General features: G+C 42.9%; 1 protein-coding gene across 3 annotated transcripts in view; it reads left to right on the top strand.

Moving 5' to 3' along the window:
• Positions 1–1,380: 1,380 nt before the first annotated feature.
• Positions 1,381–13,278, top strand: part of AFG3L2 (AFG3 like matrix AAA peptidase subunit 2) — a 52,037-nt gene continuing 40,139 nt past the window's right edge. For 2 of the 3 annotated variants that reach the window (XM_023544000.2, XM_003406389.3), the window contains exons 1-6: positions 1,381–1,505; positions 6,471–6,570; positions 6,908–6,985; positions 8,679–8,785; positions 8,941–9,093; positions 11,155–11,229. In XM_023544000.2, coding sequence (XP_023399768.1) covers positions 1,389–1,505; positions 6,471–6,570; positions 6,908–6,985; positions 8,679–8,785; positions 8,941–9,093; positions 11,155–11,229 — 630 coding nt within the window. In that variant the 5' untranslated portion in view covers positions 1,381–1,388. Of the gene's footprint in view, positions 1,506–5,183; positions 6,234–6,470; positions 6,571–6,907; positions 6,986–8,678; positions 8,786–8,940; positions 9,094–11,154; positions 11,230–13,278 lie in introns of those variants that run through there. The other variant, XM_064294746.1, reaches the window with a different exon arrangement.

The raw sequence follows: 13,278 nt of genomic DNA, 5'->3' as shown, positions 1-13,278 counted from the left end.
CAGCATTAATAAATTTCTAAAGCAAGCTTTTCACACTCAGTAAGATTCATCCATCTTTCAGCCTCATCTCCTGCCTCCTCTACTTCTCCCCTCATCTCTAATATCAGCCACTTATACATACTATTGGCAGAGCTAATAGAAGATTGTGAGAGCTCCAACAATTAGGCTTAGGCCTGAGCCCTGACTTCATTCTTATACAAACCTTAACTTCTGCTTTCTTCCCAGCAACCATTAACCTTTCAACAGACTTCATCACACAGCTGAGGAAATGTTTTTCTTTGTGGTTAAGCTAAGGATGTGAAAAGAATAGTCCTGAGGAGGGTCTCTACACAAGCCCCTTATCATAAATCCCCAAAAGAGCAACTCTCTGGGAAAGTTTGCTAAAAATGCTATCTTATGACAATGTTCTCAGGAAAAAACATGCTGTGATTGTTTTTGACCAACCTGTAAACTCCCCTTTAGTCACCTGCTTCTGCAATTATCCCATGTGAGGCACACATACATAATTCAAACCAATCATATTATGATCTCCGCTTCAGTGTCCTGCGTTTTCCTTTTCTAAATGCTTGAAAACCAATCAGAAAAATTTTATGTCTCTGATTTCACCAGATAAATGTAGCTGTTCACCTTCAGTTCTTGGGAGTGTTTGTTTGACTTTGTGAGATCTAAACGATTCGAACTGCTTGGAGCCGTTTGCTTTTACTTTTAACAGAGTACTCGTTTTTACTCTTTTACAGGTTAGAGCTAGAATTCAAAATTTCCCTATTAAGTCTTTTCTCTTTTTACTCCATAGTAACGGCACACGAAACGATCTGGTTTCCACTGCTCCGAGAACTCAATTTATTCTCTGAGGGTCTTTTCTCTTTGAAGCAATTCCTTAGGATCCCAACACGTTTTTAAAATTGCATTTAGCTCACTGGTTTGCAGTTATTTTTCCTGGAGGATAGAGATGAGTGTTTCTGCATTCCCAGAGCCTAGCGCAACGCCTGCCACTAAGAGGCGTTCAGTTATATATTTAAGGAATGACTGAATATATACCGAAAATGTTGAAGATAGCTTCATGCCGTCAGAGACAAAACTCCAAATATCTGGGGCCGCCCCTCCACGCCCGTCCCCTGGGTTCCCACCTCCAGGTACGGTGGGCCTTAGGGGACCTTCGAGACCCCGATGGAGAGCGGCGGGCCCGGCGGTTGCGCCTGCGCACCAACCTGCAGGAGCGACACTTCTTGAAGCCGAGCAGCGCTATTGGTTACAAGATCCGCCCTTCGGCTGACGTCATCACGCCGGAACGGGGCGGTGGTCAGAGACGGGCGCCGAAGAGCGGGCGTGCCCTCCTCTCCACGCGTCCCCCGCCGCGCCTGCGCACTCCTCGCGGCGCTCGCCCGGACATGGCGCTCCGCTGCTTGCTGCTGCCGGGTCGGGGCGGCTGCAGGGCCCGCGGCCTCCCGTTGCTCCTGCTGCCCGGCGGCAGCACGGGTCCGAGCGAGCGGCCCTGTCTCCGGACGGTGAGTCCCCGCGCCCCTACCCAGCGCCCGGGCCCGGCGGCGCGGGAGGGCCAAGGTCACCGCCCCGCTCCTCCCCTCCCCCCGCCCACTGGTTGCTGGGGTGAGGGGCCGCGAGCCCGCCCGCCGAGCCCAGGACCCCCAGACCTTCGGACGCTTGCCCGGCCGTTCCCACAAGCACGCTTGTACTTGCCAAACCGAGGTGTCGAGTTTTGGAAACATCCCGCCTCCAGTGCACTCGGATCTGTATGCTTCAAGGATCTTCAAAAGATCGTCTTGCCAGAATTCTCTGACTTCTTTCAGGGTGAACCTGTCTAACAGATACGGCAGCCGAAGCCTGGAAGGGTTAACGGACTCGCCTGTCTCGGGCACTGGTTGCCTTCATTTTGGTTGCTTTCACGATATTGGGAAGTAGAGTTAAGGTGTTGTGTGTGTGCTTTAGAGTCAGCATAATGAGCATGAGGTAGTCAGAAGCACACGTTTTGGGGTCAAGCTCCTTAACCTTTATGAGCCTCATTCCACCTGTAGAATGGGGCTATGGCTAGCATTCTGGATTTGGTCTTGTATAAAATTTCCTGTCCTCAGCAGGAGGCTATTTCTCTGTTTGTGGTAGCCAGTGAGTATAAGGGTACACATGGGGTATGGTAATACATTTTTCAAAGTGATGGGCAGAACCACTGCAGTAATCTGTCTCAGGGAAGAGTTTATTATATTCAATTCATTAGTCAATGGTCAGCTATTTTGATGACAATTTTCTTGCTGTTATTTCTGTAGCCCACAGCCTTGGTCACACAGAGAGCAGAACAGCATGGTGGTTCAGGCTTTGGGGCCAGTCGGACAGGATCTCAGGTTTGGCCACTTACTAGCTGACTGCCCTAGTGGAAGTTAGCTCGGCCTCTTCACTTAGAGGGGGTCATGATGGTACCTGCATTTGTTTTATTATTTTTACTCTTCGATGTATATTCCGTAATCATCATCATCTCTCCTACTCCATGCTTGCACAGTCTGCTTTTAGGGTTCTTGCATTGTATCCATTTTCCCATCTTCTCTTCCTCTAATCTTTTTTTCCCGTAGTGAATATTGAAGGAGCCCTGGCGACACAGTGGTTAAAGTGCCCGGCTGCTAATCGAGAGGTTGGCGGTTTGAACCCACCACCTCACCTGCTCTGCAAAAGAAAAGACCTGGTGATCTGCTTCCATAAAGATTACAGCCTAGGAAACCCTATGGGGTGTTCTGCTCTGTCACATAGGGTCACTATGAGTTGCAATCGACTCGACAGCATATAGCAGCACCACCAGCATATAATTTTAAAAGTGCTTTCACATTTGATCCTCCCTGCAGTGTTCCTGGGCATAGTATCCTGGGCAGAGTTTTTTTTTTTTTAACGTTACAGATGTATAACCGAGGCTCCTAATATCATAGGAGTTGTTGGAGATCTTCGTGCAAAAAAAATTCAGATTCCCAGCTTTAACAAAATGAAAAGTTCAGACAGTACTTCGCGTATTCCCATATGGCATATTGAATGAAGCCAGGTATCAACTTATCCCTTAGAAGGGTACACACAGCCCCCAACACTCTCTTCCCCCATTTGTTTCTTCTCTGACTCCCTAAGGCATTTGAGTTTGATGCTTCTGCTGTAAGCCCAGTGAGTTCAAAACTGAACTATTTTCATCACACTTATTCTTTCTCTTATCTGGATTATAACCGTCACCTGCTACCATTCAGTAGCCTGACAGAAACTGGGGGTTTGGCCTCCTTATTATTCCCTAATCCTTATTATTCCTTATTCCTACATCCAGTTAATTCCCTTGAATTTAACCTCAGTATTTCTTAAATCCATCCCTGAAACCCTGTCTGTCTTTAAACTGGACATCCTCATCTCTTGCTTGCTTTAAATACTAGTACTTCTATACCGTCTTGAATTCCACCATCACTGCGTAAAAACCAAATCTGATTATTATCATCATTTTTTTCTCCCCACTTCAAACCAAAACAATGAAAATACACAAGCAAACAAAACACTCTACTGGCTCTTGGCACCTATAGTAGCATTTTGTAAAATGTGTCTGTTTAAACGTGAGTTCGAGGGGCTATTAGTAAGTTATATAAAAAGAGGGTCTGTGGTCCAATAGAAGCAGCTCTGGTGACCTGGCGGTTAAAGCCTTCGGCCGCTAACTGAAAGGTCAGTTCGAAAAGATGTGGCGGTCTGACCCCAGAAAGACGTACAGCCCTGAGAAGATGTGGCGGTCTGACCCCGGAAAGGCGTACAGCCCTGAGAAGATGTGGCGGTCTGACCCCGGAAAGGCGTACAGCCCTGAGAAGATGTGGCGGTCTGACCCGGGAAAGACGTACAGCCCTGAGAAGATGTGGCGGTCTGACCCCGGAAGGGCGTACAGCCCTGAGAAGATGTGGCGGTCTGACCCCGGAAAGGCGTACAGCCCTGAGAAGATGTGGCGGTCTGACCCCGGAAAGGCGTACAGCCCGAAGACCCCCTGAGGTAGTTCCACACTGTAAAACCAAAACCAAGCTAGTTGCCATTGAGTTGATTTCAACTCCTGGTGACACCATGTGTGTCAGAACTGTGCTTCACAGGGTGTTCAGTAGCTGTGACCTTTCGGAAGGAGATCACCAGACCCTTCTAAGGCACCTCTGGGGCTCCCATGTGATAGGTGCTCAATTAATGGTAGCTGCTGTTAATATTTTCAGGCTCTTCAAGATTGTCTAGCTTTCTCTTTGTCTCTGGTCAACATCTCCACTTGTACATTTTTACAACAATGTTGAGTTACTTAGTCTCTGAACACAATGTGTTTTGCCTCCTATCTTCACTCTTCCTGGAAGGCTCCTAGCCCACTCACTGCTTGGTGAATCCAAGGCTAGTCTTGCTTGTCTTGTGAAGTATTCTCTAGGGTCTTTAAACATGTAGTCACTTCCTCCTCTGCGCGTTAGGATACTATGGTGTAACTGATTGGTTCCCGTAACTGTCTCCCTTGCACATCTGAGTTTCTTAGGGATACGGACAGGTTCTGATTCCCCTTTGGACTTCCCATAGTTTGGCAGCACCTGGCTTGGAGTAGATGCTCAGTGAATGAGTATTGACTTGTTTCCTTCTCTTGCTTAAATAACTGGTTGTTTTCCTCAATGCTTTTAATGAATTTGGCTTTTGCAAAATACTATATTTATTCAATCATTATGAATTCTTACCCATTATCAGTTATTTGATAGGCCATGCGTTCCAGCAGGTCGGGTGGGGACAGGGCTTAACAACATGACCTCTAGATTGTCTTAGATTAGCATCGCTGGTCAACCAAGAACAGCGTCAGTGTTTCTGTCCTATTTTACTGTATAGAATTTTGTATTTATTTGATGTTAAATCAGCTCATTGTTTTTTAAATTGAGGTATAATTTACATATCATAAAATTCATCTTTTTAAAGTGTCTAATTCAGTAATTTTTTAGTATATTCACAAGGTCGTACAGCTGTCACCACTGTCTAATTCCAGAATGTTTTTGTCACTCCAAAAAGAAACTCTTGTCGTCATTACCAGTCACTCCTGTTTCTCCCCAACCATCCCCCTAGCTGTGGGCAACCGCCAGCCTGCTTCCTGTCTCTACGGATTGGCCTGTTCTGGACGTTTTATATAAATGGAATCATGATATGCGGCCTTTTAAATCTGGTTTCTTTCACTTAGCATGCTGTGTTCAAGGTTCATTGGTGGTGTGACGTGTGTCAGTACCTCATTCCTTTTTAGGGCTGAGTGGTATCCTGTTGTACGCGTATCCCACGTCTGTCCACTCGTCACCAGGCAGTAGGCGCTTTGGTTGTTTTCTGCTTTGGGCTGTTAGGAACAGCACTGCTGGGAGCATTCCCGGACAGGTCTTGTATGGACCCGTGATTTCCTTTCTCTTGGATGTAGACCCCGGAGTGGGATCGCCGGGTGATACGGTAACTCTGGTTAACGTTTTGAGGAACTGCTGAACTGTTTCCACAGTGGCAACACCATCTTACATTGTCAACACTTGTTATCATCTTCTTTATCATAGCGAATCTTGGTGTTATGTGGCTTTACTTTTGGGATGTGTTATTTTTCTCATCAGGCCACAAAGATGACAAATGGTGATGAATTCTAATGCAGATGGCCTTCACTTTAAATATTGCCAACTGAATTTAAAAACTTCCTCCCCCCCCCCAAAAAAAATATGACGGTGATATTACTTGAATTTTATCACTGCCAAATTTGGATATATCCCCTCCGTATGTCTTGCCATCTGTTGCTTTTGTGCAGCTAAAGATTTAATAGGGAGCTTCTTTGGTTTGCTTATGTTATACTTCAGTTTACGTCGACCGTATTTGCAAACAGCTTTTTAGCAGCATATGCGATATAGAGGAGAGACACATCTGTAATGGGACTTGTATGACCAAGGTTTTCACCGGGATGACAATGTATCAAATGTCTTTAGCACATGTTGCTGGCATAGGGATTATCAGTGATGTTGAACTATAACTCTCTTGTCTTGGAACTAAGATAAGTTAATTTTATGCTCAGCAAGCAGCATTGTTTTCTGATGTGTCTTGCAGTGTCAGACCGTCAAATGAGTCAGCAGGAAGCAGCAGTTTTTCTCGTCCTGGGGTTTGTCTTTTGATTGCTGCCAACTGCGTGCGCAGTGCTGAAGTGAATGTGTTGTCAGGGAATTGTATCTGGGCTGCGATTCCAAATTATATGTGGCTTTAAGGTATTGTTATCTTCTGGATAGTTTCTGTCTTTTGGTTCTCTCGTTAGAATGGAGTAGCACAAGTTGTGGATACAAAGGAGTCCTTCCTCATGGAGCTGCTCCTCATGAGTGCTAGTCTGTAACACCTTGCTGAAGGGAGAGACGTTCCATTCACTGCCTATTAGGAAACAAAGCTCTTCTTTTTAGCTCTTTATGGTGATGTAACCTTCACACTTTGATTTGCATGTCATGTTTCAGCTTTATCGATATGCAACAGCTCAAGCAGCCACCAGCCGAAATTCTCTTCTGACAGATGTAATTGCTGCTTATCAAAGATTCTGTTCCAGACCTCCGAAAGGTAAACACTTAGGTGTGGTCTTAAGGTGCATGGTTATTTCAGGTGACTCTTAACTTCTGTCCCCTCTGGTAGCCTGCTTCGCTGCCTCATGCAGTGATGAGACTAGGTCACCTTCAAGCATGATGACACGTTTATAGCTAATGAAATTGGCATGCAAATAAGCTTTTTGTCGTTAACACCTCTGGGTTGTGAACTAGACTATTTAGACTCTGATTTATTCCTACCATGTTATACTTTTTTTTTTTTTTTAAACGATGTTGCAGCTGCTTTTAAAACACACACAGACACTGATGAATATTAGTTTAAGGGTATGTTTTTTTTTTTCTTTTTCTAACAGGATTTGAAAAATACTTTCCTAATGGAAAAAATGCGAAAAAAGCTAGTGACCCTAAAGAACTTACGGGAGGAAAAAAAGGTACCTTTTCAGAACATTGTTTGAATTTCATATTTTCCTTAATACATGATGTTGACCTAGTGTTATCTTATATCGGTTCTGAAACCATGAGTTACGGGTACATATAAAACCCTAGATCGTATGTTTCATTACGCCTTAATTTTCGTTCATACTTTTTTTTTTTTTGAAGTAACTCAGGGTCACCTTAGAGATGTTGACTGATCAAACTAAGGCATATTTTTTAGATATTTGGTACAAAATATAAACCATTGGAAAAAATCCTGGGAATGTAGTACACACAGTTTATTTGACACATGTTGTGGCACAGCACAGTGTTCTTCAAATTGTTCCTCAGAGCCTTAACTTAGGGATTCAGAGAGGGTTTCTTAGGGTCAGGTGGCTGCCGGGAGGAGGGGGCTATGTGGGGCATACCAGGCCTCCTGCCCTCCATCTCACACGTGATAGCACTTAGCACTGTGCCTGCCACATGTTAGCATTCAGTTGGCATCCTTTTGGGGGAGAGGAGAATGTAAGGAAAGTTATAATACAGGCCTTGTTCTTTAATGAGCAGGTGTGCAGAGGAGTGAAAGCAAGGCCAGAGGGCAGGGGAAGGGCAAGCGCTAAGTGAGGACGGGCCGCAGTCCATGATTCTAGAGTGGAACATGGGTGAAAAAGGCAACTTCTCAAGTTTTTTTCCAGAGGGATGGAAAGTAGTCTTTTCATCTTGGCTTGGGGTAGATGAATGATATTAGGTTCACTTTTCAAATACAACTGAATTAGTGTCTGTTTGGTACCTTTTGTGTATGCTACTTTATGGGATATTGTCAGACAGCTTTAAACACATGCTTACTCTGTATTTGCCAGTCCTGAGCCTTGTTTGGGGTGGGGTTGAGGCTTGTCCACATCGTGCCTGTCCAATGTTGGACGGTACTGAAGGTGGAGGTGCAGAAGCTCCTTGTGTGTGTCACAGTGATGAGGCGTGTCATAAAGCCAGGGTGTCTCAGAGCCACTGAGGAAGGCTGAGTGCCTGTAGCTGCCATCCTGCCTTATCTGAGGGCTTGCTTAATGGTAGCTGGAGTTAGATGATACGCGTTTGTGGGTTTGTGTGAGAGGATAGAAAAGTGGAAAAGGGAAGGAAGATGTTAGGAATGGATTTCACATTCTTGCAAACTGTATGTGGGTATTTTTTTCCTTAACTGATTATCAAAATTATATCTTTCCAACAGAAGAAACTGTTAGCAGTGTTTAATTCATGGGAATGGGAGAGGGGAGCATGGACTTTTTAACTCTAAGTTGATGCTCAGGAATTTGTTTATCAGGGTTCAGGTCCCAACAGTGTCACTAAATACTGCAACAGATTACTCAACGAGTTACTTAACCTCCCTGAGCTACAATTTCTTTGTCTGTGAAATGGGTATAATAATAGTAAACTTACAGGGTTATTGGGTTATTGTACAGATTTAGTGAGAGAGTGTATGTGAAGCACTTGCAAGCCCTCGTTGAATGTAGTTCATATTAGTACCATGCTTTTTCATGGTATTTTATTTAGTAATCGATCAGTTGTCATACTATACTTCGCGGTAAGTTTTATTATTAAAAATTTTATTATTTATTTATTATTAAAAATTATTAGTATTATTAAGTATTAATAAAAACATTTTGAGAGATACAAAATCCTACTATGCTTTTACACACGTTCTTTGTTTTTGAACAGAGTCAAAGCCAGCCAATACGCCGCATTCTTCTGGAGGAGGAGTTGGTGGTGGTGGAAAACGAGGTGGCAAGAAAGATGATTCTCACTGGTGGTCCAGGTTCCAGAAGGTGTGATTCCAAACTGTGTGTTAATTTTGAGGTTACGATGGGGGCCACAGGAAAGGTTGGAAGATAATAATAATATTGGGGGGTTTTGTGTCTAACATATCACAGATGACATTTTGAAATGTTTTTCTTCATGAAAAATTTCTCTTTTGCTGCAGGGTGACTTTCCATGGGATGACAAGGAGTTCAGAATATATTTACTTTGGACTGCTCTGATTTGGAGTGGTGTCGTGATTTACCTTCTGTTCAAGAGCTCTGGGAGAGAAATTACTTGGAAGGACTTTGTCAATAACTATCTTTCCAAAGGAGTAGTAAGTATGGTCATTGTGGCTGAAAGTGGTTCAAAAGGTGACCTTCAGTAGATTAGATTAAAAAAGGGAGAAACAGCACACTAGCCAAGTTTGTGCATTTTAAAGTTAACTGTTTTTTACACTGATTTTTTAAAATGCTGAAAAGTGCTGCAAGCAAGAAACCTGTTTGTTTTGATCAAACAACCCCCAGATTTACCAATAAACCCTTTCTTTCACTTCCTCTTAGAACATAGTTTTGGAAACCTGGCTTGAGACTGTTACTCTTGACAATCTGCCATTGCCATTTTTCTCGTGCCTCAGCTGCCTCTTCGTCCTGCTGTAGCCTGCCAGCCTTCTCAATGCTTTTTGTGTCTTTACTGCTTTTAGACTCTTGTGGCCTTGGAAATCAGGTTAATGACAGTATTAGAGCTGTTTAAAGTAAGAGCAAATGGCTCTGAGTGAGAGTCTGAGTAAGGCCCATGGACTCTGACATGTTTGTCTCCTCATAAGCCTTGGCTCCTTGTTGGGTCTTTATCCAGTGTGATACCATATTTCATCATATTTAAGATGTTATACATTTTGATCAAAGATTCTGTAGAAGAATTCTGATCAAAAGGGAGAAAATGCAGAACAGAATTTCAAATTCTCACAGAATCTAGACTTTATGGAGCCATGGAGAGTAGGTGAACCCCTGGTACAATTGCCCTGAGATAATCTTTAAACCTTAAACTAAAAATATCCCCTGAAGTCATTTTAAAATTGAACCATAGCTCAGCTTAACTAGTAAAAAAGGTCTACCTTGAGCATTATGCTCTTAAGAACTATGTATGAAATCAAATTGACCATAGGAACTCGAAAGGTTACATAGGAACCTTAGAGGGGTGTGAGTTTATGTTAATGTGGGAAGAACAACTCAGAAAAAGAGGGTGAGGATGATTGTATAATGAAGAATGTAATCAATGTCATTGAATTGTTCATGTAGAAATTGTTGGATTGGTGTGTTTTGCTGTGTATATTGTCAGCAACGATAACTAAAGACACTGTTAATGCTGTTGAATGTAAAACACACATTATTTTATGTATTACTAAGAAAACTTTTAAAAGCTGCCAAACAAAACTAAGATATGCCATTGATTATAAAACGTATCCCAATTTCTGGTATGTTAAAATGTGAAAAATGTGCTTCTTAGAATTGATGAAATATAGTGAGAGTAAGAGAACTAAAATTAGGCATGTGTAACCTTGGGTAAGTTCATTAACCTTTCAACACTCTGATTTTTCATTAATGCAATGAGTAGTATAAAGATAAGGGGTAAGTACTTACCAAGGTAGTATGAAGAACCCCAAATTATTTTTAAAGGTCATACAATAAGGTAAAAATGAAAAAATGGAAACGGTCATATTAAGAAAAAAAATTATGGTAAAGTATATATAAGACAAACTTTGGCATTTTAATCATCTTTCAGTGTACAGTTCAGTGACATTAATTACATTCATCATGTGCTACCGTGACCACTGTCCATTTCCTGAGTTTTTCATCCCCCACCCAAAAGTTCAGTACCCCTTCAGCAAAAACTCCCGTTCCCTCCTCATCCAGCCCCGTTAGATGCTGTGGAGTTGATTCTGACTCGTAGCGACCCCGTGGTAAGCACTGATGGATAAAAAACTTGGGGTACGTTCATAAAGTAGAATACCAGTCAGAGCTGACATGTTGACACGATAAACTTCACGTATACAATGGTGAGAGAAAGAATAAAACAGAGGATGCATATGAAATGAGATGATTTTAATGTTTAAGACAGGCAGAAATGCGTCCGTGTATTGTTTAGGGTTACATGCAGGGTAGCACAGGCGTCAGGACATGCTCGGGTGGTGGTACCTCATTCAGATGGGGTCCCTTCTGGGGGAGGGAGTGTTGGTGGGTACCTGGGCAGCTCCACAGCATTTGTAGTGGTCCTGGTATTACCCTTTATTCTTTTCTGTATGTCTGAAATATCGTGTGCATTTTAAATCAACTTAAAGGAATATTTCAGGTATTTTCTCTAAATTTATGTTTGTATATTTAACTTTTTAAATTCCTAGGTAGACAGACTGGAAGTTGTCAACAAGCGTTTTGTTCGAGTGACTTTTATAGCAGGAAAAACTCCCGTTGATGGGGTGAGTTATTAATTGATGTGAATTAGCTTTAAATGAACTTACAAGGTCTAGAGCTGAAAAGAAAGCGTTCTCTCACGTTGTGGTAGATCGGCAGCAGTATAGGCAGGGCTGCAGGGCTGACAGCTGACGTGGTCAGGGTGTGACTGGGTCACACGTTAGTGATGCAAGGGTTGAGTCCGTGGGTGGTAGTGGTTGTCGTTTTGGGTAACATGTTTTGGCTGTACATTTAGGAAACAGTAAACTCTCAGTTTTCAGTATTTCATTATGGTCTATGATTTTTGAAGACTGAGACAACAGTGTTTTGGTTAGGAAAAAAATCTTAAAATCAGAATTGCTTATGTCTGAGACAGCTTTTTTCAAATTAGATTAAGATGCGTTCTGATCATACCTCTCCCAATCCTTTTGTATTATATTAATTTCCATTTCCTATTTTAAAAATAATTTGTATTTTCTTTCCAACCAGTTTGGACTCTTACTACTTCAGAAATTCCTGATGGAGTTGAGTGGGCTAAGGGAAATATGGAGGAGAGGGGAGGAGAGGAGGACTAGAGAGTATCCCAGGTGATTCCCTCCTACCCCTGACTCTGATCCCCGTCTTCCCTCCTTGTTCCCTGGATGTTTGTGGCCTTTTACCCTCCCTCAGGGCCAGATCCCTCTACTAGGCTGGGTCCCTTCTCCCTTAGGATAATTTTGTTTAACCATTTCCTCATTGTCCTACAGAAGCCATGGTGGCATAGTGGTTAAGAGCAACAGCTACTAACAAAAAGGTCGGCAGTTGGTATCCACCAGGCGCTCCCTGGAAACCCTGTGGGGTAGTTCTGCTCTGTCCTGTAGGGTCGCAATGAGTCAAAATCCACTTGATGTCAACGGGTTTGGTTTTTTTTTTCATTGTCCTACATGGATGGGCAACATTTGAGGACAAACTAGAACTGATGGTAACCATATCTCTCTTTTTAGCAATGTATCAGTAAATAAAAGAATGTCTGTAAAGTCTTACAGCTCTGGTGTTTTAGTCACATTTAGGAAAGTAATTTAATTTTCAATTTTTATTGCGCATTAAGTGAAAGTTTACAAACCAAGACAGTCTCTCATACAAAAATTTATATACACATTGTTATATACTCCTAGTTGCTGTCCCTGCAATGAGACAGCATACTCCTTTCCTCCACTCTCTATTTTCATGTCCATTCGGCCAGCTTCTGATCCCCTCTGCCCTCTCATCTCTTCTCCACACGGGAACTGCCCACATACTCTCATGTGTCTACTTGATCCAAGAAGCTCACTCTTCACCAGTGTCTTTTTCTATCCCATAGTCCAGTCTAATCCCTGTCTGAAGAGTTGGCTTTGGGAATGGTTCCTGTCTTGAGCTAACAGAAGGTCTGGGGACCATGAACTACGGGGTCCTTCTAGTCTCAGTCAGACCATTAAGCCTGGCCTTTTTATGAGAATTTGAGGTCTGCATCCCACTGCTCTCCTGCTCCCTCAGGGGTTCTCTGTTGTGTTCCTTGTCAGGGCAGTCATTAGTTGTAGCTGGGCACCATCTAGTTCTTCTGGTCTCAGGCTGATGTAGTCACTGGTTTATGTGGCCCTTTTTGTCTCTTGGACTCCTAATTACCTTGTGTCTTTGGTGTTCTTCATTCTCCTTTGGTCCAGGTGGGTTGAGACTCATTGATGCATCTTAGATGGGTGCTTGCTAAGCGTTTAAGACCCCAGACTGCACTCTCCAAAGTGGGATGCAGAATGTTTTAATAGATTTTATTATGCCAGTTGACTTAGATGTCCCCTGAAACCATGATCCCCAAACCCCCACCCCTGTTGCCCTGGCCTTGGAAGCATTCAGTTTATTCAAGAAACTTTGCTTTACGCTTAGTCCAGTTGTGCTGACCTCTCCTGTATTGTGTGTTGCCTCTCCCTTCACCGAAAATAGTTCTTTTCTACTACCTAATTAGTGAAAACCGCTTTCCCTCCCGGCTGTCGTAACCATCAAAGAGTATTTTCTATGCTGTTTAAACTATTTTTTGAGTTCTTATAATACTGGTCTCATACAAT

Source organism: Loxodonta africana, chromosome 11 (assembly GCF_030014295.1).
Source record: "Loxodonta africana isolate mLoxAfr1 chromosome 11, mLoxAfr1.hap2, whole genome shotgun sequence".
Lineage (NCBI taxonomy): Eukaryota > Metazoa > Chordata > Mammalia > Proboscidea > Elephantidae > Loxodonta > Loxodonta africana.
Note: the sequence above shows the minus strand (reverse complement) of the source record. Positions and strands in the feature narration are given on the sequence as shown.